General features: G+C 39.5%; 1 protein-coding gene across 6 annotated transcripts in view; it reads right to left on the bottom strand.

Annotated features, from left to right (window-relative positions):
• Positions 1–26,628, bottom strand: part of usp34 (ubiquitin specific peptidase 34) — a 269,588-nt gene that overhangs the window by 123,125 nt on the left and 119,835 nt on the right. For all 6 annotated transcript variants that reach the window (XM_041211861.1, XM_041211887.1, XM_041211870.1 and 3 more), the window contains 9 exons: positions 17,363–17,488; positions 16,256–16,378; positions 11,951–12,034; positions 6,116–6,202; positions 5,676–5,876; positions 5,488–5,570; positions 4,609–4,649; positions 4,060–4,184; positions 3,760–3,912 (listed from right to left, as the gene is read on the bottom strand). In XM_041211861.1, the coding sequence (XP_041067795.1) occupies positions 3,760–3,912; positions 4,060–4,184; positions 4,609–4,649; positions 5,488–5,570; positions 5,676–5,876; positions 6,116–6,202; positions 11,951–12,034; positions 16,256–16,378; positions 17,363–17,488 (1,023 nt within the window). The remainder of the gene's footprint in view (positions 1–3,759; positions 3,913–4,059; positions 4,185–4,608; positions 4,650–5,487; positions 5,571–5,675; positions 5,877–6,115; positions 6,203–11,950; positions 12,035–16,255; positions 16,379–17,362; positions 17,489–26,628) is intronic.

Below are 26,628 nucleotides of genomic sequence, written 5' to 3'. Positions count from 1 at the left end.
TTCTACATCTTTTCTACTAATTGGTGCCCTAGTGAATACACCAAATGATGTAATGGTACCTCTGCTGTTTCTTAGCTCTTGACAAATGGATTCTGCCTTTGACACCTCTGGGACATACTCTCTCTCCAGCACTACAATTTTCTCCTCAATCAATACTGCTATCCATGCTCCTTTCTTTCTTTCCCTATCTTTCCTGAACGTCTTATATCAAGAAATATTTAGTACCTAATATTGCCCTTCTTTGAGCCAGGTTTCTGTTATCAAAACGTATTTCCAATGTGGCTATCTCCCTTTACCACATTCCATGCATTCACACACATACACACTTCGTTAATTTAGACTTTATTACATTCCCTCTTACCCTGACCTCATTTACTATCTATTGCCTACTCTAGAGCTATTGGTCTAAAACTTTCCCAATCTTCTCCCCTACCACTAATCTTCGCAGCATTGCACATGTTCAACTTGATACTGCCCTTTCTTCCTTAGTTAGCCAGATAGTGCATCCTTCTGGTAGTCTTTCTTCCTCAATGGGATATATTTTTGTAGAGAGTTATGAAATATCTCCTTAAATGTCCGCCACTGTATCTCCACCATCTTCCCTTTTAACCTTTTTTCCCAATCCACTTCAGCCAACTCAGTCTTCATACCCTTGTAATTGCCCTTATTTAAGTTTAAGACACTAATTATGGACCCACATTTCTCACTCTCAAACAGAATGTAAAATTCTATCATGTTATGATCACTCTTGCCTAGAGGATCCTTTACTGAGGTCTTTAATTAATCCTGTCTCACTACACATTGCCTGGTCCAAAATAGCCCAGTCTCTGGTAGGTTTCAGAACATATTGTTATAAGAAACTGTCCTAAATATAGTAATGGACTCATCCTCCAGGCTACCGTTGCCAATTTGATTTGTCCAATTGATTTAAAGATTGAAGTCATGCACAGTTATTGCAGTACCTTTCTTACAAGACCCTGATTATTTATTGGTGTATACTCTGTCCTACTGTGTAGCTACTGTTAGCAATGCTGCGAACTTTAGTGGTAGGGGAGAAGATTGGGAAAGTTTTAGAGACCAGCAAAGGATGAGTAAAAGGATAATAGAGGGAGAAATTGCTAGAATCTATTATTAAGGAGGTAATGGGGCATTTAGAAAATCGTAATAAAATCCAGCAGTTCAACATGGCTTTGTGGAAGGGAAATTGTGTTTGACAAATTTATTAGACAGTCATTTGGTAGTACAGAGCTTGAGTATTGCTGGAAAAAAGGACACGTTGTTGAAGCTTTTCGTCTTGCGGTCATCAGGAAAACTTGCAAGAATACCAAATATAAAGGGAACTGCTATTTCTTATCTCCACTCTGATTCTACAATTTGATCTTCTGACCCAAGTTCTGATCTCATCCTTTATTAACAAAACGACCCCACCTCTTTTTTATTTCCTTCTGCGCTTCTGAAATGTCAAATACCCTTGAATATTCAGGTTCCAGCCTTGGCCGCATTGCAAACACTTCTCTGTAATGGCCATTGTATCACACACATTTATTTCTATTTGTGCTATCAATTCATCCATCTTACAACAAATGCTGTGAGCATTCAGATAAAACACATCTAATTCTGTCTTTTTATTGCTTTTGTCTAGTCTGGTCTTGTTGCCGGTGCACTCTTATGTTTGTACACTCTGACCCTTCCTGTCACACTCTGGTTGTCATTACCCTGTACTATTGCCTTGAATTTTCTCTTTAACTTTCCAAATCTCCCCTCTCTCCATTATTTAGTTTAAAGCCTAAATTATATGATTTGCCAGTATTCTGGTCTCAAGCGCTTCAGATGAAGGCTGTCCCAATGGCACAGTTCCCTCTTTCCCCACTACTAGTGCCACTGCCCCATGAATCGAAGCACATTTTCCCCATGCCAATCTTCGAACTACTCATTCAACTCTGATTTTATTTACCCTATCCTAATTTGCTCATGGCTCCGATAGTAATCCAGAGATTAAATTTAGCCCCTAGCAGCTCATACTCTCTTAGCATAATTTCTTTTCTAGTCCTACCTTGGTTATTGGTACTCACACAGACCACGGCAATTGGATCCTTCCCCTCCCATTCCAAATTCCTCCCCAGCCCTCAGGGGAAGTCCTTAACCCTGGCATTGGGCAGGCAACACAGCATTCGAAACTCCTACACTCAGCTGCAGAGAGCCGTATTTATCCCCCTAACTAAACCATCTCCTACAACTACATTCCTTTTAATTCCCTCCAACTTGAATGGCACCCTCCACCATGATGCTGGAATAAGTTTGCTCATCCTCCTTGTAGTCTCTGCTTTCATCCACACCAGCTGCAAGAACCTTAAACCTGTTGGACAACTGCAAAGGCCAAGGCTCCTCCAGTGCTCCTTCTCGATTTCCATATCTGCCTCACTTGCTGTAACACTCTCCAGTCCATGATCATGAAGTACCTAGCCGAAAGGATGTGGCTGCCTCCTGGAAGAAATTGTCCACCTCCCTGACGCATTGCAGTGTCCGAAGCTCAGACTCCAGCTAATCAACTCTGCCCTGAACTTCCTCAAGCTACATAAAGTTATTGCAGATATGATAGCTGTGGATCACACAGATGTCCACCAGCTCTCAGGTGCTGCAGACATCACCTGCCCTGCCTTCTTTGTGTTCTATTTTACCAAGTTCAGAATATCACTTCATAATTATCTGTAGTAATATCAAGCGGCTTAAGTAGTTAAGCTATAAATATAATGTAATACTTATATCTCCCCAGTACCAGTTTAAACTTCTGCACCCATTGGGAGAAGAAAAAAAACTTAAAACTCAAACATTTGCCTATCTGCTCACCTAAATATTGTTTCTGGGCTTCGGTTCTTACATCCTGCTGTTGGTCTCCGGTTCCCTGTCCCAGCCCACTCCTTTTATGTAAAAGGTCAGAACAGCACCTCCTCCCTCACTACATCAAGTTCCCTCACTCACTCACCAATTTCTCAAGCTCACACACTGTCTTGAGCTGCACTCAGTGACTTGTGCTCACTTACTCTGTGCGCTTACCAAGGCAACATACATACTAACTGAAATTCTACAGAAATGAGTCAGCACTGCTGGCTGGAGAAACCAGTTCTAACGAGTTACCTAATTAACCAACTGTAGTTGCTCCCTTGTAGGGAGCTCGTTTATCCCTGACTAAGGCTGAAAGAAGCATAACTTTAACAACTATTTGTAGTTAAATGCTCAACACAAGTGAGACTTAGATTTTAGATGGAGATTAACCCTTAAAATTCCCTCACTCACCAAATTCTCAAGCTCACTGTCTCGAACTGCATTCAAGGATGAGCTGCTACCTTCATGCTCACTTGTCTGCTGGATCCTCAACGCTCTTTAGCTGTCAAGTTTCCCAAGGCCCAGGGAAAGTTAGCCAGCCAGCGTAAAATTTAAAACGGAGGAAAAATCCAACGTGGGCTGGGTTTGTGTTTGAATTTTTTAAAGTTTTATCATCCCACCCAACCCAAACCCACCTGTTTTTGGGGATTAAATCCCCCCATGTTTGAACTCACTGAAGATTTATAGCTGGATCACTCCACTCCACAGCATCACAACATGTTACAATGCCACACCCCTTCTGGTTACCTATCTTTAAATCAGCCAATTATTTCAATAAAGACACCCAGCACCAAAAGAATTAAGAGTATATCTAAGCATTTTGCTACTGGTCAGCAACTACCACTGTATCCTGCAAATAATCAAAACAAATCTTACTCTGACTGGCTTCAAAGCTTGCGCATCAGGAAGAAACTTAAGTAATGTTGATGCAGCTAGTAAAAGGAAAGATCGATTTATTGATTCTCCACCATCCAAACCAGATAGGCACAACTTGTATAGGCCATTGCAAGCTTCATGTCGAACTGAAGTCTAGAACAAAAGAAGTCAATTACTGACAAAATGTTTGAAATTAATATTAAAGAATCAACCAGCTTGTACAGTCAACTAGAAAAAAATAAGTTATAACTAGTCATATTCATATATTATTGTAAATCCAAGTTTGAAGTTTAGCCTTACCTCTGGTACAAGCAGAGTTAATTTTTTCAACCAATCATGCAAATGTTCACTGTCTGCCAGGCTGGATTTTACCAATGAACAACAGTGAGCCCAACTCACTAATAGCCACATAGCATAATGAGTAACTGGAAGGTAAAACAAGAGCTTGTTTAATAAGAAAGAAAAACTAGCACACTCAAAATATTTAAAAGGATTTGAGCCACGTTAGTTATATCAAGACAACAACCAAACGTTTTTAGAAATTTTCCTCTCCCAAAAAGCTGGTAAATGTCTTATCTACAGTAATTACAATGCCCAAATATATTTCAATTGACAGCAGATTAAATGTTTTCTTTATAATGCCTAGTCACTTTATATCAGTAAACTACTAAAAAATTCTCTATTTTGAATAGTTTTTTTCTTAAAACAAACAAGTTCTTAATGGATAAAATAACTTCTAACAAATTGTTTCTGTAAGACCAAACACTGCTATGAATAAATTTTAAAGTATAACTTCACAGATATTTAAATTTATTAACAATGCATTATATAAGCTGATGTATAACCTACCCTCGTGCCTGGATCGGTGATCTGACTGAGCTTTAAGCACTCTATAATTTTAATTAAAAAAAAAACAAAAATTGAAAAATAAACTGCTTAACTTATTTGTAAAAATATAATCAGTCACAAATACAATGGGCCAAATCTTGCTGGAGTGGGGCATCTCAGTGTCCATCGTTATTTGGACCTTTTCCTGCATTCTTCAGCTTCAAATTTTTTTCTTTACAGCATGACTTGCTGCAAGTATGAGCTGATTAACAGCACAATGACGTCAACAGGGCATCTAGGGTGTTAATGAACTACAAGTCCAATGATGTTTCAAGTTCACCAATGAGATTTAAGTATTATGAAGGAAACAGAGGAATGGCAGAGGATGATAAATTAGAGTCAAACTGAAATAGAGAGAAGAAAGGTTGAATTTGAGAGTGAGGAAAAACAATGTTTTAAAAAACTGAAATTATTTTAAAATTCCCAACAATAATTTACTCCATGTAGGAAGGAAACAACAGCTTAAATTGATCCCTTTCTGGGCTAGAGAGATTGGCATTTAATTAACAATTACTACATTGTTAGGAGTGTACTTATGTTTTTAATCATGAGCTCCAACTTTCTGGGGCAAGTCTAATGAGGAACTATGTACAAGTCCAGGAAGTTCTTAAAAATAAGGGGAGGTTAAGGGGAAGCTGCCGTAATTGACCAGCAACTTCTGCAGACTAAATATTAGCTTCATATCCTGAACTTGCTGGCTGATTTACGAACTATTAATTGTGTGCATCATTAACATGCCGTTGTTTTCCCAGGAAGATTTGACCCAATATTTTGTACTCACATGCTGAACCACTGCATGAAGCAAACAAGTGATATTTAAATTATTCAAAATTATTTTACCTATGAGCCAAGTTGTTATAGGTGTAAGCAACAGACATTAACCGATAAATCAAACTAGACCCGTGCACCAGACCGAGAAATACCTAAAGAAAAAACAAATTTATATTTTGTCTTGAGTACAATACACACAGACAACTAAACGTACAGGTGAACCCTGATAAATTGCAAAGGAATTAAAAGGTACTAGCCTCAGTCAAACGAGGTATGTGCAATCCTTTCCCATGATCCCCAGCTCCTTTTCTTGATTTACCAGGCCAAGTCCTTTTCCTATGGCTATCTGACACACCAGACCAGGCATAAATATCATGATAAGCCAGGTCTAAGTCAGCTGGATCAACTGCAAACTGGCACATTAGCTTCAGCAGACAAGCAAGGCAGTCCAGCTGCCACTGAGAAAAGGCAAGACAGTAAACATTTTTTAAATGTTTGTTTTAAAAGAACAGCATCAAAATTTGAGTACTAAATATATGAAACACAACCAAAAATATGATATATTAGGCAATATATAAAGCTTAAAATAAAAGGTGAGGCACTAAAACATTACCAGCTTTTAAGAAATCAGCATTTTGACAAGCATGATTTTCAGTTACCTATGTTTGAATATTAGGATATTAGAATTAACTCTTACCACGGTCCACGATTCCTGCTCTTTAGGCTCCAGAATTCCTGACAGAAAAATTTCTAGCAATTGCTGAAGTCCCCCAGCAGCAACAAACTGAAACATGGAGAACATTTCAAATAAAGGAGATAGATGCAATTAGCAACAATAACTTAGTTTAGGCAATGTGTAACAGGAGTTCTTAAATGACCTAAGGGGCCTGTTGTTTTTTCTTCAGTAATCCTGCCAATATTAATTTCTCCTGGTATTCATGATTTTCCTTTTGTTGTTGATCTTACATTCAATTATCCAACTACATTGCCCTATAGATCCATTTCAGCAACAGCGATTATTTTAGCTGGGGGGATGGGAGGAAACAGAAACTGGTACTGAAAACCTTTAGGCCATCACCCCTTCTGCTAAACTTTCCAGCTCCCAGTGTTCATGCATTGCACCACTGTGCTTTTCTGACAAATCTCTGATCAGTGTTGATGGTAGAATTTCTGAACTGTTCTTTGAATTTAAGAGCATTACTGTCATAGTGTTTGACTGCTTATTTGTGCCACTGTTTTGATGGATGTCTTTGATGGAATTTTCACTATGGTTGGAACAGGAACTTTGGAAGGCATGAAATCGACTTAAAATGCCTTTCAGTGTGATAGGTAGCAAATAGCCCCCTTGATATGAAATTTAAAAACAAATTGAAATCAATAAATGTGCGTAGAATTTGCAGTGCAAACAAGCCATGGGGCCCAATTGGTCTGTGCCAGCATTGGTGTTCCACACAATTAGCAAATCCTTCCATTCTACAAGGAAGTCCAACTCAATCCAGAGCAGGACCTCAAATTTAAAAATGCTTAAAATCCTTGAAACACAGGCTCCTCAGCACTTGTATTTAGTGCAGAGGAGAAGCACATTGACTTCACCTCAGGCTTCTGTGTACAATAACACACAGTTCGAATAATGCCCCTTCATTTAAGGGAACTTTAGTACACTTTCATTTTTGGATCATTACAATTTATTGCCAAATCTCGAGGATCTTTATTCCGATCACCAGTTATTCAAGGAAAACATTAAGAGCAGTACAGGAACCAAAGCTTACCATTACCATTGGAACAGTGCAAAGCAAACACATTTGAGTTCATAGTGTATTCAGGATAGTTTGTTAGAACAATAGGTTGTGTAACCAACAGGGAACAATGTGATAATGTGTAATGAGGCAGTATGGATTAGTGATCTCACATTATAGGATCCACTGGAGAAGAGTGATCATAACATGCTGAATTTCATATTCAGTTTGTGGTGAGAAACTTGGGCCTGAAACAAGTGTCTTAAAAACTTAACTAATGGCAATTACAAAGCTATGAAGACAGAGTTGGCTACAGCAGATTGGGAAAACAAGTTAGAAGGTAAGATGGTAGATAAGCAGCAGCAGACATTTAAGGACATATTTCATAAGTCTCAAAGACATATTCCATCGAGATAAACTCTACCAGAAGGATGTACCATCTGTGGCTAACTCAGGAAATTAAGGATGATATCAAAATGCTGCAAAGCTTAGTGGTAGGCCAGAGATTGGAGAAAATTTTAGAAATCAGCAAAAGGCAACCAAGAAAATAATAGAGGGAGAAAATAGATGATAGTAAACCAGCAATAAATATAAAAAGGCAGTAAAAGCTTCCACATGTGCATAAAAATGAAAGAGAGTAGCTAAAATAAATGTTAGTCCCTTAGAGAATGAGACTAGGGAATTATTAATGGGCAAGAGGGAAATTGCAGAGACTTGTAACAAATATTTTGTATCTGTCTTTGATGTAAAAGATAGCAAAAGTATCCTAATAACAATAGTGGAAAATCAAGGGGCAAAAATAATCATGATCACTAGAGAAAAAGTATTAGGAAAACTAATGAGACTAAAGGCTGACCAGTCCCCGATGGTCTGCATCACAGGGTATTAAAAGAAGTGGATGCATTGGCAGTAATCTTCCAAAATCCCCTCGATTCTGCAAGGATTGGAAACCATAAACATAAAGTCTCTACTCAAGAATGGAGGGAGACAGAAAGCAGAAAACTATAAGGCAGTTAGCCTAACATCGCATCACGTGGTTGGCTGTGTCGGGGGCCAGGGGTTAAGTATCCAGGCAAGTCCCGCATATCTGGCCCAAGTCACTGACATTGAAATCAATGTTGGGACATTCACAGGGGGAAATTGAATATATTCAAGCCTGAGATAGGCAATTTTTTGAACTTTAGGGAAGCCAAGGGTTGTGGGGACCAGCTAAGAAAGTGAAATTGAAGCTAAGGTCAGATCTGCCATGATCTTATGGGGCAGCCTCGAGGAGCCATATGGTCTACTGTTCTACAGGATGGATTATCCTCAAATTTAAATTATGGCCTATTTGCTTCTGCAAAATTAAAAGTTCTAAATCTTAAAATGTAAAACATGTCAGGATGGTGAAGATGTAGGTAAGTATCATGCCTGTGTTAATTTTGGATACAGTGTATTAAGTGCCAGCATAAACAAAAATTGTGACATAAATCTCTTGCAGCTAAGCTCCATACAATCAGCTAATCCTACTTTCCAAAGTTTATTCCTTCTCAATCCATTAACTAAAATTTAGAAATATACCCTCTCTATTTGAATACATTAACAGTTATGTGCATGTGGAATGCACTTACATACAAGCATGCAGATTTCTTCTTTTCTCCCCATCCTAACAGATCTTCAAACATTTAGGGGATTTCCTTATTAAAAATTCCTATGTTGTATTAAAAATGTCTCAGTGCCATAACATCTATAGGGAGAAATAATCTCCTTTTGGCATGGGGTACAAAAAATAAAATTTGCAATAGATTACAAGAGAATCTAAATTAGTCTCCCAATACTTAGGCAAACCCGTGTCATCAATTTATGGTTATTTGCATAATGCGTGATGATTTAGGGTTATCTTTGGTCAACTAGGTATATTACACAGGCAGAAAAAGTCAGTATGCTTAGAAGCATCCAAATCAAATATTAAGAAACTCACATATGTGGAGTTTCTATTACCCAGCTTTCTGTAGCACAGTGGGCCATTCGGCCTATCACGTCCGTACCAGAGGATTGGACAGATTATTCCAGTTGAGGCCGAATCCATATTTTACAAAGGTTCTTCATAACTTCCTTACATTTACACTCTATACCACTTTTTATAAATCTCAGAATCTCTTATGCCTTTTTTAACCACTTTTTCAGCCTGCACTGCCACCTTCAACAATTTGTGCATGTGCTCCCAGGTCTTTCAGGATCTTGGACCCGATTTGAAATAGTATCCTTTATTATACATTGCCTCTCTTTCCTACGGAAATATATCACATTGCACATTTTTGCATTAAGTTTCATCAACCATGCGCGCTCCCATTCTACCAGCTTGTCCATTTCCTCTTGAAATCTATCATTATCCTCCTGACAGTTCATAAGTCTTCCAGGTTTTGCGTCATCTACAAATTTTGAAATTGTACCCCATATACACAAGTCCAGAGCATTAATATATATCACGAAAAACAGTGGACCCAGGACTGAAACTTGGGGTATCCCAATGTATACCTCTCTCCAGTCCAAAAATCTGTTCACCACTACTCTCTGTTGCCCGTCACTCAGAAAACTTCATAGCCATACTGCTACTTCCCCTTTTATTCCAAGGCCTTTAACTTTGCTGCCAAGTCTTTATGTGGCACTTCATCAAATGCCTTATGGAAGTCTCTATTTCTTTCGTCATCCAGGGAGCTCTGGCATTGGTTGCCTTACCTTTGACCAACTGTACCCAAACAAACAATCTCCTCTTTCAGACAACCTATTGTTCCTTTACAGTTCTACATGCCGATCTTTGATTCCAATTTACCTGGGTCAGATCTGTTATCACTCCACTGAAATTGACCCTCCTCCAAATTAATATTTTTACTCTTGATTGCTCCTTGTCCTTTTCCATAGCTGAGCGAAACCTTGACACAAAGGTCACTGTCGCCTAAATGTTCTCCTAACAACACTTGACCCTGAACCAGATCCAGCAACGTGCCTTTCTTCATTTGGCCGAAAACATACCGATCTAGAAAATTCTCCTGAACACACTCAGAAGCTTTGCCCCCACACCCTGTCCTTTACATTATTATTAATCCAGTTTTCAATTGAAAATTTAAAGCCCCAACTCTCACTACTCTATAATTTTTGTGGCTCTCTGTAATTTCCCTGCAAATTTGCACCTCTAAATCTTTCCCACTAGAAGGTGGCCATTAAAATATACTCAATAGTGCAATAGTATCTCTATTGTTTCTTAACTCTAAGGTTATTTTCCCATTGATTGCACAGCCCAGGATCAATTTAGCCATTATTGTACAGGTTTGAAGAGTTATCTGGAACTAAGGATGAACCACCTTAGCTTCCAATTATAGCTTTACTACTCAACACTGGCTTGTCCATTAGAGCAGCACAGATATGCTTGCCTCAGATACTAGATTATAAATCTGCAACAAAACGTTGATGCGGTTTTAATATTCTATCACCTCATGTAGCATCTTGAAGTCATCTGAACCTTGGACCTCACTTACTGCCTGCTTCCCAATTAGGATGGTAACTAGTTGGTCATCAAACGAAAGACAGGCATAAGATTGCAACTGTAATAGAGGCAACACTTCTCATGAGCACCATGGTGAGCAGTACAACTTACCAATTTGGATAAATATGGTTTAGAAAGAAGGACAGGGAGTTAAGGACACTTTCTCAAGACTAGCTGAAAATGGTAGCCCCACAAGCTTCTGTTCTCAGATGGTTTCTATTCACTGTGCATTTCAGTGATTAGATTACAGGACTAGAGGAAGAGTTGTCCAAATTGGCAGATGCCACTAAAATAGGACACAGTAAATAATTCGAGTACAGAAGGAAGTTGCAGGAGGATAGTGCTAAAAAAGTGAATTGGTCAAAAAGGCAGCAGATGGAATGTAACATTAGTGTACTTTGGGTAGAGCAACTTGGTTAAAATGGTGAAATAATAATTATACTTCAAATGGCAGAAACATAAGCCATGTAGAGAAGTAGAAAGATTTAGAGATTAGGTTAAAGGGCATTAACAAAGAAAGAAATAATATTGAAAATAAACATTTCTTTTAAAAAAAACTTAAAGAATAGCGACTCATGTTCAATATTTTTAAAGCGAAGTCCTGATGGTAAAACATCCAGGTTATTTGTAATATAAACAATTTGTAATATATTTGTAATATAAAGAAATCATGTGTCAGGGTGCCATGAACAATAATTTAGTACTTGAAGGGGCATAAATTTCAAACACTGAGGGAACAATTTTGTGTTATCAGATAAACTGGCAGGCACAGTAATATAATTCCACCCTGATTAAAAAAAATAGAAAATGCTGGAAATATGCAACAGGCCAATCGCAGAAGATGACAAGAACATTTCGACAAGAACATTTCTGATAAGTACCCTACATGCAAATTATGAATTTCTGTTGAAGGATTTCAGCCTGAAACACCCTACTTTTTCTCAACCACATGAATGTAAGACCAAATGTGCATTTCTAGCTTTCAGTATTTTTCCCCATTAAGAAAACTGGTGCGAAATTATGTACAGAAAATGGTTGGCAAACTACCACTATGTTCTGTAAGTGACTGGGGCTGATTTCATGCACATAATTTGTAATAATTAACTACCTTTCTTCTCACTGCATTTTTCTGGAGTAATAATCCTGCTTTTAGCAAGAGCCTGTGTAATTTTGGTCACAAGCTCTGTTTGCTGAAGTCCTGCCCCACCTTCAAACTCATTGGGCTGACACAGTGACGTCACCATGCTCAGCTTTAAGAAAATATGAAGCAAACCTTGCAACTCCAGGAATTTTTACTGTTCTCTATCTGATCTTCACTTGAATCATCGGAGTCAGGATATAGGTCACTGTAGCTACCCTGAAATAAAATTTGATTCAAAATGAATTGCAATAATTCAATATGTCACAAGATGGCAATCTAAATACTTTATTAAACTTTGTTTCACTACAAAACATAGCCAAAATTCAAACTTTATTTTGTAGACAATTTGTTCTTATTGTATTTTGCCAGTTACATCAAACAAATAGTAAAAAGGAGCAGATTTTTTTTAAACTGGCACATTTAATACATTCATTTTCTTATAGTTGAAAATATCTTTATACTTTCCTCTATTTTGATTATATGTATTTTTAGACTGGTGGGGTGGGTACAATGAACTGCACTAGTGCTTAACAATAATGGAGGAGGATTAGACAGAATAGTGGTTAGAAACATTCAGAAAATACTACAAAAGATCAGTACCTAGACAATATCTGTGTAGGGAGAAACAAAGTTAACTTTTCAAATAACATTTCATCAGAACTGGAAAATGGTAGCGAAAGTTTTAAGCCAGCATAGAGAAAAAGGAATGGCATGGGTGGAGGGTGAAAAGAATAATAGGAAAGGTCTGTGATAAGGTTGAAAGCAGACTGACTAAATGAACAAAATATTACTAGCACCTGCTTTCCAAAAAAAATGGGAGCAGTGGTCACGATCTGAAATTGTTGAACTTGATGCTGAATCTAGAAGATTAGAGTCATAGAAATCTACAGCACGAAAGGATGCTATTTGGCCTATCAAGTCCACACTGGTTGACAAGTAGCCTTCTAGCCCAATCCCACTTTCCAGTTCTTGGTCCGTAGCCTTGTAGGTTACCATACTTCAAATTGCAAGTACTTTTTTTAAAAGTTAAGAGGATTTCTGCCTCTAGCAGCTTTTCAGGCAGAGTTCCAGGTGCTCACCACTTTTTGGGTGAAAAGATTTCCCCTCGAATTTTCTCTGAAGCTCCTACTTCTTACCCTAAATCTACACCCCCAATTATGGGCCCTCAACCAACAATTTAAGAAGTAGCTAATCAAAAAATGATGTGCTACTTCTCGAGTTCACATTGAATTCTGTTAGGACAGGGTAGGTTGAGAATAGAGTGGTCAGGAGGGAAAGGAATGAAGAACTAAAATGGCAAGTGACCAGAGACTCAGAATTATGCTTGTGGACTGAATGGAACGCTTAAAGCAATCATCCAATTTGCATTTGGTCTCTCTGTATTGTGAATATATCAAAAGTAAATTGCTGTTTCACGCGTACAGTGTGCTTGGGAACCTGGACAGGTGAAAGGGCAGGTGCTGCATCTCCTGTGGTTGCGTGGGGGTTATAGATGAACTAGGGTGTCGTGGAGGGAACAACCCTTCCAAATGATGAAAGGGGAGGGGAGGGGAGGGGAAGATATGTTTGGTGATGGCATCCTGCTGGAGCTGTCAGAAATACGCTGATGGATAACAATCTACTGAGCTTCATGCAGTCGCACAGCAACGCGGAAGGTACCATGTAGACTGCTCACAAATTATCCCATTCGAGATGCCAGGCAAGACAATTTAAGGTTATGAATCATTCAAATGAAATGGCCACACAAAGCAAACAAAAAGTCGGAGGAGACATTGCTGGCGGGATGGAAGATAAGGACCAGATGAAACCGCACCATGGTTTTGGAAGGGAGGGGATAAAGGGAGAATTTCAGGAAATGGGTCAGACACAGGCCCCTGTGAACCAGAGTCAAGAGGAATTCTCGGTTGAGGAAGAAGAAAGAAAAGGCAGAAGCACTAATGTGGAAGGTAGCATCGTCAGAACAGATGTGATGGAGATAGAGAAACTGAAAGAATGGAATAGTTACAGGAAGTGGGGTGGTAGGCAGTAAATAGAAGTAACTGTAGGAATCAGAGAGCTTACAGAAAGCATTGGTTGACAGCTTATCCCCAGAAATGAGGATAGAGAAGTCAAAGGAGGGAAGGGAAGTATTGCAGGTGGGCCATGTGAAGTGGAGGGAAGGATGGAAGCAAATCGTAAGCAAAGTTGACAAAATCTTCCAGTTCAGGGCGACAGCAGAAAGCAGCACTACAGTCATTGGCACACCAGAAAAAGAGGTGAAGGAGGGCGCTTAAGTAGCACTGGAACAAAGAAATATTCCACAATTAAGTGACTGGACAAGGGGGTGGGAGATGAAGTATAATATGAGAGGTGTGAAACTATCCACTATGGTCGGAAGAATGGAAAACCAATTTTATTTTAAAGGTGAGACACGAGTGAACACTGGTATTCAGAGAGATTTGTACATGAATCACAAAGTTAACATGCAGGTACATTAAGCAATTATGAAGAAAATAGTATAAGCAAGTCTTTGTTGCAAGGGTGTTGCAGTACAACAGTAAGTAAGTCTTGTTGCAATTACATAAATTATATAGGGCTTTGCTGAGATTGCACCAAGAGACCCATGTGCAATTTTAGTCTCCTTACCTAAGCAAAGATATACCTGCTTTAGAGGAGTTACAAGAAGAAATTCATTCTTGGGATGTGAGGGCTGTCTTATGAGGAAAGATAAAGTAGAATGCGCCTATAGTCTCTGAAGTTAGAAGAATGAGATGTGATCTCATTGAGAAGTATTGAATCTTTAGAGAGATTGACAAGATAGATGTGGAGAGATGGTTTCCACAGCTGGAGAGTCTAGAACATGGTGGTCAAATTATCAGGATAAGGGGCTAGATGAGATAAGAAGTTTCTTTGTTCCAAGGGTTGTGGATCTTTCAAATTCTCTACTCCAGGGGGCTGTGGAGATGCTCAAATCATTGAGTATATTCAAGACTGAAACTGAGACACTTTTGAAAACAAAGGGAATCAAGGGGTATCGGGATAGGGCAAGGTATTGGAGTTGAGATAGAAGGTCAACCACAATCTTATTGAATGTAGGAGCAGCATCAATAAGCTGTATGGCTCATTCCTGCTCCTATTTATGTATCGCATGAAAAGACAAAGGTGGTGGCTTTGGCAGGGCCCACAGTGTGCAGTTCACACAGGGATACCATTTATCTGGAAGGTATGAGCAGAGTCAAAGGAAAAGTTGTTCAATGTTCAGTCAGGCTCAGAGGGTAGTCAAGGATGGGAACTTTTGGACCACCGTTCAGGGAGGAATCAGAGGGGGACCTGCATGCCATCCTGCTGGGGAATGGAGGGATAGAGGGACTGCACTGCCATGGTGAAAGAGGTGGTTAGGGCCATGAAAGCCAAAACTGTTAAATTAATAAAGGATATCCGAAGAGTATGGATGCAGATCAGAGGAGACTTGGCAAGAGAAGGAAAAAGAGTCAAGATAGGAAGAAATAAGTTCCACGGGACAAGAGCAGGCTGAAACAATGGGTCGACCATTGCAATCCTGTTTGTGGATCTTGGAAAGAGGTAGAAGCAGGTGTGCAGGGTTGAGGGACTATGACTTTGAGGCCATGGAGCAAAGATTGCCAGAGGAGATGAAGTCAGTAACACTCTGGGAAACACTGGCTTGATGTTCAGCAGTGGAATCATAGACTAGGGGAGATAGCAGTTGCCAGGGAGTTGGCATTCAGCCTGCACAAGGTAGAGGTCAGTTTGCAAAACACCGGCAGCACCACCTTTGTCAGCAGGTTTAATAGCAATATTAAATTAAGACTTGAAAAAATGGAGCACCGCAAGTTCAGAGGGAGGTAATTAGCGTGATTAGAACACTACACTTTCAATTTACATTTGTTGCATATAAGACACATCGTTCTTTGGGATTTTCTTTTTAGATTTAAAGGTACTATATAAATGCAACTTCTTGTTTTTGCTCCATGTAATCAATATCTGGGACAGAGTTTTTCCAAATGCTTACAAAATGATCTGTAGTGCAATATGTGGTGGAAGATACAGTGGTCGCTGACAGATTTGTTTTGATGTAGGCCGCTGAGTTATCTCATTCCCTATAGCTGAAAACCTTCTCCTTAATAAACACAAGTACAACATTTTAAAACACTGAGGAAATGTTGAAAGATTTAGTCAAAAGCACATGCAAATCAATCTGCGGCAGATGCTGGAAACCTAAAATACAAACAGAAAATATTGGAAAACACTCAGGTGAGGCAGCAGCTGTGAAGATGGAAAGTTTCAGATCAATGACCTAAGTTGTTTCTGTTTTTATTTCAGGTAAATCACTTTCAGTGGTGTAATAGTATTTAAAAACAGTCTCAGTCACAGTGCTCGCATTGTCACAACTTTCCAAAATAAAAAGATTTAAACGAGGCAAACAAACATGTTAATTACCGTAGATGCTCTTCTTATTCTCCTGTTAGGTTTCCCCAAGGCCTCAATAATTTCCAGCGCATACAGGAGTTTATGAGGACTTTTTATTCGAAGCAAGTCTTTCCAACAAAGTCCATCATTACCCTTCAATAGAAACAGATTTGAACAATGTTTACAGCCATGTTCACATATCGAAAAACATATAACCATGCACGAATAACAAAAAAATTCAATAAAGAAGTTTGAAAATTTACACATTCAATGAGCTATTCTGAACTGGCATGCAACTTTAAGAGACAGGAATGGAATAGTACAATTCAAACATTTTATTTATATATTTTCATCTTAAACTAAAGGTTACAATTTAAAAAAAACACTGTTAGAAGAACCACCACCACCTCATCCCACCCTCAACCTCAGAAGTAAACGTCCATGGGGACGATATCACACTATTTTACTTTTTGTGGGCTGGATAAGTGAAACACATTTTATATGGCCTAATTCAATGCCTAGATTGCAGTCAAGCTATCCATGATTTAATTCTAGGTTTTCTATTAGTTTGATACAACTAAGTGGCTTGCTAGGCCACTTAACTGCCACTAGGCAGTTAATAGTAAACCACATTGGTGTGGGACTGGAGTCATTTAAAACCCAGACTACATCTGGATGACAGCTTTCCTTTGCTAAATGGAGATTAGTGAACCTGTTGGGTTTTTATGACAAACCAAGAGCTTTTATTTCCAGATTGTATTTGTATGTAACAAGAATCAAATTCTTGAAGTACCATGTTTGGATGTAAACTCATGTCCTCTGGATTACTCTAGGCATCTGGATTATTAGTGCAACAACATTACACTTGCCCATGTGAAGCATAAACACAGCATGCTTTAGTTGGGTCAAATGGCCCATTTATGTGCTGCACATTCTACCCCACTATTCCTAGCGCCTAATTAAATGTGAAAGCATTAAATAAGTACAAAGTGCTTCAAATTATAATAACTTCCAGCCATCAGCTCTAAAATAATATAAGAATTAAAGTTCTTGTCCAGTATAACACTGACTTCCTGCACTAACCTTGAATAATTCATTGTAAAATTTAAAGTAAGAAATGTATAATAGTTGCCTCACCGGTTCATCAGAGATGTTTTGAAAAGCCAGTAGCATGTTTGGACATGTAGGAAGCAGCATTAGCAGCTCCCAAACACGTCTGGACAGGTTTTCCGCATGAAGATGCAATTCTTCACAGTGTGCAGTCTGCATGCAGCATCAGGAAACAAAAGCATTTTGTTAAGTGAAATTATGAATCCGACATCATCTAACAGATAAAACAAATCCATGGAATCTAAATCATTAAATTTCTCTCTTAACTAAATGTGCACAACCCCAAAATTGTCTTCAATTGTACGATATTTCTCAAAAACCCTAATTGGTGGGTGGCAGGCATAGTGTGGGTAGAACATAAGCACAAACCTCTCACTTCAATACCAAAGCTTTAATAAATCAGCTTATTTATTTTTTCAGCCTAATGCATCCTGTGGATTGGGATAACCACGAAATATTGTCAGAGTTGCACTAACAAATCAAAATGTAAATACTTACAATAAATTTTCAAGTAGCTGAAGTGAAGGAAAAGATCACATGCATATCAATCAAATATAACTTCAACACAGCTAAACATTCTATGATGCTATGTCAAAATACTTCAGCAGCCAACACAAGTATAAATATCCCTGTATTTATTTTCTTGTTCTGAAAATTAATTTCTATGGCATAAGCCATTTAATTGACATTATTCACTGTACTTCTCCTAGATGTATTCGAGTCACCTGACAAGCAGGCACCCATGATCCAGATTTTGTTATATGAATCAAGCACCATAACGGGGTCCATGACTGGAATACAACAATCAGCCATAAAGAGAAAATTCCAACTACAAGAAGTTGCTTGCATATCCACTGACAGATACTTTGTGTACAGGAAATGGCTGACATATTCTGGGTAATTCTATTTGCCCCTTCTTTGGAGAAATAGCCAACCAGCTGGACCTTACCATCATAGATAGATTACGTCTGGTACTGCTTTAAGCTGTGATCATACAACAAGCTTTTCTTCAATACAGAGCAGTTTCATTGCACTATGACTTTGCAAGTCCTGGTACAAATTGAGACAAAGATATTGACACCAAAAGCAAGTTTAAAGAATGTCCTGGCCCACATTACTTACCATGAGGAAGATAATGTTATTTAACTGGTCATTTGCTGTTTTTGCAAATTTGCTATGCACAAAATTGTTTGCTGCACTTCCCTACAATTTTTAAAAAAGTATTATTATTTGATGGTAAGGCACTTCATTTATAAGTTCTTTCACTCTCAATGTTATATTCAATCTTTCAGGACGTACTATTGGAATGATTGGGGAAGGAAACAAAGGTGTAAAAGTAATTGCAATATACAGACTATTTTTCATAATAACTCTCATAAGCATCAATGATGTCCATATCCCATGAAGGACTTAAAAAAAAATTAACAGCTAAAATATTTCCAGAAATTTTAGTTCCAAATATCCTCGGATGCTTCTTGCTGTACGTGAAGAACATCACAGGATTCAAATTGGGCGAACAGATATTGTCAGAAGGCCGATTAAAGAGCTTGAGCAGTGCAGTAATGAGCTGCAATCCTTTGAGATTTAAATCAAAGTCCTGTCTGCCTGTCCTGATGAATGTCAACGATTCCATAATACTATTTAAAAGAGCAGAAATTTCTACTTGTGTTCTGGTCAACATTCTCTCTTAACGAACACTACCAGAAACACAATAACTGGTTAGTCATCTCACTGATGTTAGCAAAGTCTTCAATGGTACAAAAAAGAAAGCTATATTTGCCTACTTAACAAAATAGTTCATTGTAAATTAAGTTCTTTAAGGCACTTTTGGGAGATGTGAGAAATTGATATATAAATGCAAGTCTTACTTTTTCTTTCACATCATCTACCACAAGTTGTAGTTATTAACTAATATCTGGTAAAAGTTTGTGGAATAAAGGCGTTTTTTATAAGCAGAACTAATCTATGATTCGAAACCTTACATGTGCCATATATAGTGTACCCCAAATTAAAAACTACCCCTAATTATTGCATACAACTACCACCTTTCTCCTGACCAACACAAATTACCATAACAAACCAACAGATCCAGATTTGGCCAGATTAAATTTAAGTTAATTAATAAACAAAGTCAAATCACACAGCAAAAAGCCGAACATCATAACACAATGCTTAAAACCTTGAAACACATATACAAACAAGTTCAAGACAACTCTTAGAACCTTTAAAAAAGGTGATAGGACTCTTAAATGAAAAACTTATATCAGATTTTCAGAATGTAATATATATATTAATCATTTGAATCTCCGTTCATTCACAGAATTTGGATCTCTAATCGAATTGAAACAATTAACAAATATGCCAGTAACAGTTCAGAAACCTCAGAAATCAAATTGGTCAATCATCAGTGGTTAGATACAACAGTATTCCAGTGAACAGTTTAAACTGAAGTGCTTAAACCATTTGGGATCCAACAACCAACTGATGACTTGACTCAGCATTTGAAGAACACCTAAATTAAACTCCTCATATCCGGACTAACCTTCAGATGATACAATCTCAAATAATTCCATTTAGACAACATGGGGAAATTTTAGCATGGGTGAGCAGATGGGATTGGATGCAAGTGGCGGGGAGTAAGAGGGGAAAAAGTTCCAAGTGTGCCAGGAAGTTGATTCCAACCTGCCGACTTCTGGGTTTTACTGAGGCAGAGCAAGCAACTCATCCCCAGGAGGCATGTTGGCATTTTAAATGTTAGCGTATTTAACCTTCTTTGCAGGTTTAACTGTGGGCTACCGCACAAAAGGCAAGTGCTTTCACTGTGTTCCTTGTGTGTCAGGAGGAGCAAGAGTACTTTCCTCCCTCTTGCTTTCTCTCTCTCTCTCTCTCTCTCTCTGAACTCTCCTCCCACCCTGGGTCAAGGATCAAATCCATCGGGTCCTGCTGCCTCCTCTGGAGTGTTCCTTGCCCAACCAGAAGCTCAGCCGTCAGGGCCAAAAACAGCATGTTACAGATGAGAACTCAAAAGCATGTGGGGGCCCATGCACTTAGCAATTGGTTAAGTAAAGCCAGCTTCTGTCAACTGTCATGATGAATACGAGATTATAAGATAGTTCTGTTTTAAGCTGTTGCCTTTAATTCAAGATAAAATGGAGTGGTGAAGAGGGGCATGTGACCTTACACAAAATTTGCCCAGAATCATGCCCATGTGTCCTGGTTGCCGTGTGGACAGGGTCTCAAGTCAAAACTTATTGAAAATAAGATGCAAGTTTTAACACATGAACACGAAGGAAAAGGCAGCTGCTTTTTATGCTTGCAGACTCAATGACTCAGAGGCAGTCAGACCAAGAAATTTGAGAAAGAAAATACAGGTGCTGCTATGCCAAGCACAAGAAAAGGACTGTTTTTGAGGTAAACATCAAGGACGGAACCCTGTTTGAAGAAACAAGAATTGTGAAGAGTTAAAGGTCACCGAATCACCAAAGGTTACCTTGCAACGGGAAGCCCATTCAATTATGCTCAAAAGGTTGAGTGAAGGGGCCTTTGTTTGAAAGGACACTGGAAGATTCACCCTAGCAAAGCAGGGAGAAGTGATCCTGTTAGAGTTGAGGGAAGCATTGGACTTTAAATTCAAGACTGCATGTCCAGGAAGGGTGCAATGCAATGTATAAACGTGGCGTGGGGTTTTCAGTTGTATTGCTGAAAAAAATACTTCTTTTGTCTAAGTTTTTCGTCTTACACTCATCAGGACCATTTGCAAGAAAATACCAATGTCACAGGAAACAACATATTTATACTATATGAGAAGAGTGCTGATTGGTTGACAAGTGGACTCTGATTGGTAGAAGCGTTGCCATGGTGAATGCACCAGATGATGGTGACCGACATTTAACTGCAGAGCATTGTTTGAAATTTAAATCAGGCAGCTAGACTCCGATTGGGCAAGACATTTGCCTGGGGAATGAACCAGCTAATGGACGTCACTTATTTTCTTTAGCTGAAACAAGCACAAAGTGTAGACATGTTCTTTCTGTCTGCAAAGAACAAGGCCCTGTATATTAATATGTGTAACTTCCAGTACACACGCATGCACCATAGTGAGAGCTCAACTGGCAATCTTAAATTGATTGTCAGCGCAATTCTTAGCAAACCTTGGATTATTTAGCAAATGTTGTCCAATCATGGAATCACATCTAACGTTGAGCACTGTTTTGTGTTTTGCAAACAAGGTTGGTTGGGTACACAGTACCTTGCCTGTTATGAACAGCGGAAGGGACATGCTGTTTGATATGATCTGCCAGTCTCTGGGACGTATGGCCTGCGCACCTAGCATCACCCTGGTACTGAAATTCGTATACCACATTACTCATTTATGTGATAGGTAGAACATCTTTTTGGCTTGATCCAGTTAGTGGCGAATACTATGTGTGTTGCTACTGCATAGTGACAGCCTGAAACGGCAAACCCATCTGTTGCTCACACTTTTGAAATACCTTGCCCTTCCAGGGTAATCTGAGGTAGACTGGGCACTTTTCAGGACTGGAAGTAATGGTCTTAGGCCCGTTCATGAGTTTGCACAATACACAGCGTGAAATGACCTGATCAGGTTAGCCGTTAACCCACAGGATGTCTTTGCACCCTATTTCAGCATCAAGCTTGCTTGGTGAGCAAATGGCTCAGGCCCTATTTGCAAGATTGCCAATAAGTCCAAACTTATAATATGTGGAACTGTAAAGAGTCCCAGTGTATTGTCCAGTGAAGGCTTGCAGTGGACTGTGGTTGAGAACCCCCAGCAGACTTCTCAACCAGTACGTCAAGGAAAGGGGGTTCATTTGACTGCTGCATTCCAAAGGTCAATGACCAATGTCTTGACCAACCAGAATCAAACTGCCTGGTTTAAATTTCAAACAATGATTGGCAGTTAACCGTTAGTCACCATTAACTGGTGCACTCTCCATGGCAACACCTCCACCAGAGTCCACTTACCAACCAATCAGCACCCTCTTTTTATACAGTATAAACATGTTGTTCCCTATGACATTGGTATATTCTTGTGACTTGTCCTGATGAGTGCAAGATGAAAAGTTTTGACAAAAAAATCTTCTTTCAGCAATACTCAAGTTCTGTAGTACCAAATGACTGTTTCTGATCATGTTAAGAAGTTCCCCTTTGTGCATTAGTTCTCGTCTCATGGGGGGAGGGGGTGGCATAGTGCTATTGTTACTGGATAGTAATCCAGAGAGTATCCCAGGGGCCCTCTGAGGGCCCAGGTTCAAATTCCACTATGGCAGATGGTGAAATTTGAATTCGATAAAAATCTGGAATTAAAAATTAAAATCTGATGACCACAAAACCATTGCCGATTGTTGTAAAAACCCCATCTGGTTCACAGGTGTCCTTTAGGGAAGGAAATGTGCTGCCTTTACTTGGTCTGGCTTACATGCGACTCCAGACCCACAGCAATGTGCTTGATTCTTAAATGCCCTCTGAACAAGGGCAATTAGGGATGGGCAATAAATGCTGGCCTAGCCAGCGATGCCCACATCCATGAACGAATAAATTAAATAAAAGTTGCCAACTAAGTAGTATTTAGTCTATGTTGACTTTAGTGTTTTTGTTACATTAAAAGTCTAAAAATGTGGAATTGAGTTGTATGATCCTTTGTCGGTCACTGGGAAATTAATCTCTTTTAAAAAGTTATTGGTCCTTAGAGGAATCATAACGCCACTCATAACTATTTAAAAAATACTGCAATTTCTTATTTGTGCCACAAAATGGATTAGAAGAGGGCTCTAGGTGGACGCGTGATGAGGCAAGAATTCAAATCAAGGGTTTTAAGTGACATCTTAAAGCAAAGTTCAGGACAAAGCAGCCCGCTTGTTTGGCGCCCCTTCTACCACCTTAAAATTCACTCCCTCCACCACCAATACAGTGGCAGCAGTGTGTACCAACTACAGGAGCTCACCAAGGCTCCTTAGACAGCACCTTTTGAACCTTTGACTTCTACCACCTAGAAGGACAAGGGCAGCAGATACATAGGTACACCACCACCTACAAGTTCCCCTCCAAGCCACACACCATCCTGACTTGGAACAATATCACTGTTTCTTCATTGTCGCTAGGTCATAATCCTGGAACTCCCTTTCTAACAGCATTGTGGATGTGTCTACACTACAGGGACTGCAATGGTTCAAGAAGGGAGCTGGCTGACTGCCACTTTCTCAAGGCCAAGTAGGGATGGGCAACAAATGTTGGCCTAGCCAGTAATGGCCAGATATCATGAAAGAATAAATTTGAAAAATCTAATCTTCAGTGACCTAAGCAGCTAGATTATTACATATAATACATTAACTGCCAAACATTACGAACAAATTAACAACTGTGAATTTTGTTTTTAAATTAAAACACTTCATTGGAATTTTACTATTTGGCCATCAAATTAGTGATAAATTTATTTGATACAGTTTAGAATTTTCATCAAGCTGATGTAGATATAAGCAATATTTCCACCAGCATACTACATTTAGTTGTCACTGAACCATTTAATAATACACCACTTAGTATTGAAAAGTAGTATTCCAAAGAAAATCACTTTAAATTTCTTCTACATAATGGAATATATAAGACTGCATTTGCTGACAAGGCAACTGCATAGGATGCAGTCACCATACATGCATTCGCGGTGCCTGTGACATCACTGCCATAACATCGCAGGGAGCTGCCTGCATCAAAGAGCACTAGCGGCAGCCCCTCAGTCACTGCCCTACTCCGAACCCCTTTGCACCACACTCACCACCCTTGCTGCCTCACTCGCTGCCCTGCTTGCCCCCTTGATCACTGCCCAGCTCCCAAACCTTCTCTGTCCCTCTTGTTGACCCTCTCGATGCCTTGCTCACAGGCCCGCCCCCAAACCTTGGCCACCACACTTGCCATTCCTCTCCTTGCTTTATTGCTCGTAACACACAAAATGGCAAGAGGGACAGTGAGACAGTTCAGGAGTGAAGGACAGAGGGAGGGAGGCGAGCATGGTGGCAAGGGGCAGTGAGTGAGCAGGGCGACAAGCAGAAGACAGTGATGGGTCAGGAGCAAGGTAGCCAGTGAGGTGGTGAGTGGGACAACAAGGGAGGCAACGAGGGATCAGAAGCCGGATGGCGAGAGGGAGGCACTAAGTAGGTGGCGAGCAAAGCAGACAACGGTCACACAACAATTGCATCAGCAGCAGAAGGAATTGCACATGCGCCAGCAGATAGAGTGGGTGACAACTTCCTGTTCCAGTTCAGTGTCAGGAAATATAATGAATATGACTATAAATATGCACTATTCTTCATTAAATGGATTACTGTACTTATTTTGTATTGCAATACCAGGTGCACTTCCTGTACATGTGCAGTTACAGTGTCAATGTGTCAGCTGTATGCATTAAAACAAACAATTTATTTTGACAAAGACCAACAATAAAGTTCAAATTACCTATTTTTAGGTCTATGCAATCCTTAACCAACTGCAAGTTTTTGTATTTAGTCCACCTATCATCTATCAACATCTCTCTGTAAAACATGCTTCTGAGAAGTCAGCAAATTATGAAGATATATACACATAATTGCAGCAAATGAGATTTTCAACTTCCAATAATTGTAATATTTAGTTTAAAATCCATTGAAAATACTTTGCTGAATATGCTCCTGATATATATTAGTGGCCTAGACCTTGGTGTACAGGACATATTTTCAAAATATGCAGATAATATAGAAGTATTGTGAACCAGAAGCAGGACAATATAGAATTTCAAAATGACATAGATGGGTTGATGGAATGGGCATGCAAATGGCAAATGAAATTTATTGCACAGAAGTGTGAAGTGATTCATTTTGTTAGGTAGAACTCAGACAGAATATAAAATAAAGGGTACAATTCCAAAGCGGGTGCAGGAACAGAGGGATCTGAGGTATATGCGTACAAATTATTGAAAGGGCAGGACAGGTTGAGGGAGCAGTTAATAAAGCATACAGCCATCCTCCACCATTTCCACCAACTCCAGCATGATGCCACCACCAAACACATCTTCCCTTCACATCCCCCCTGGCGGCATTCCGCAGGGATCATTCCCTCCGGGACACCCTAATCCATTCCTCCATCACTCCCTACACCTCAACCCCCTCCCATGGCACTTTCCCATGCAACCGCAGAAGGTGCACCACTTGCCCCTTTACTTCCCCCCTCCTCACCGTCCAAGGGCCCAAACACACCTTTCAAGTGAAGCAGCACTTCACTTGCACTTCCCTCAATTTAGTCTACTGCATTCGCTGCTCCCAATGCAGTCTCCTCTGCATTGGAGAGGCCACGCAGACTGGGTGACCACTTTGCAGAACACCTTCGGTCTGTCCACAAGCATGACCCAGACCTCCCTGTCGCTTGCCATTTCAACAAACCACCCTGCTCTCATGCCCACATGTCCGTCCTTGGCCTGCTGCAATGTTCCAGTGAAGCTCAAAGCAAACTAGAGGAACAACACCTCATCTTCTGACTCATCACTTGACAGCCTGCCAGACTTAACATTGAGTTCAACAACTTCAGATCATAAACTCTCTCCTCCGTCCCCACCCCCTTTCCAATCCCCCCTTTTCCAATAATTTATATTTTTTAATATATTTTTCTTTTCCCACCTATTTCCATTATTTTTAAATGTATTTCCATTTATTGTTTTATCTCTACCTTTTAGCCTATTTTGATCCATTTCCCCCCACCCCTCCCCCACTAAGGCTGTCACTTGCTCATCCTGCTTTCTACCCTTAATGTCACCATTAGCACATTCCTTAGCTAATATCACCACCATCAACACCCCTTTGTCCTTTTGTCTATGACATCTTTGGCAATCTCTTCTTTGCCTCCACCTATGACTGGCCTTCTATCCAACTCTACCTGTCCCACCCCCCTCAACCAGCTTACATTTCACCTCATTTCTACATTTCCTCAGTTCTGATAGAGTCATATGGACTGGAAACGTTAACTGTATTCCTCTCTGCCGATGCTGTCAGGCCTGCTGAGTTTTTCCAGCTATTTTTATTTTTGTTAAAGCATACAGCATCCTGGGCTTTATCAATAGAGGCATAGAACACAAAAGAAAGCAAGTTATGTTAAACCTGTATAAAAAACTGGTTCAATCTCAACTGGAGTATTGTGTCCCGGTTTGGGAACCATAGTTTGAGAAAGCAAGTGAAAGCAGTAGAGGGAGAATTCGGAAAAGATTCACAAGAATGGTTCCAGAAATGAGGACCTTCAGTTAAAGTAGAAAG

Source organism: Carcharodon carcharias, chromosome 2, assembly GCF_017639515.1.
Source record: "Carcharodon carcharias isolate sCarCar2 chromosome 2, sCarCar2.pri, whole genome shotgun sequence".
NCBI classification, from domain to species: domain Eukaryota; kingdom Metazoa; phylum Chordata; class Chondrichthyes; order Lamniformes; family Lamnidae; genus Carcharodon; species Carcharodon carcharias.
Note: the sequence above shows the minus strand (reverse complement) of the source record. Positions and strands in the feature narration are given on the sequence as shown.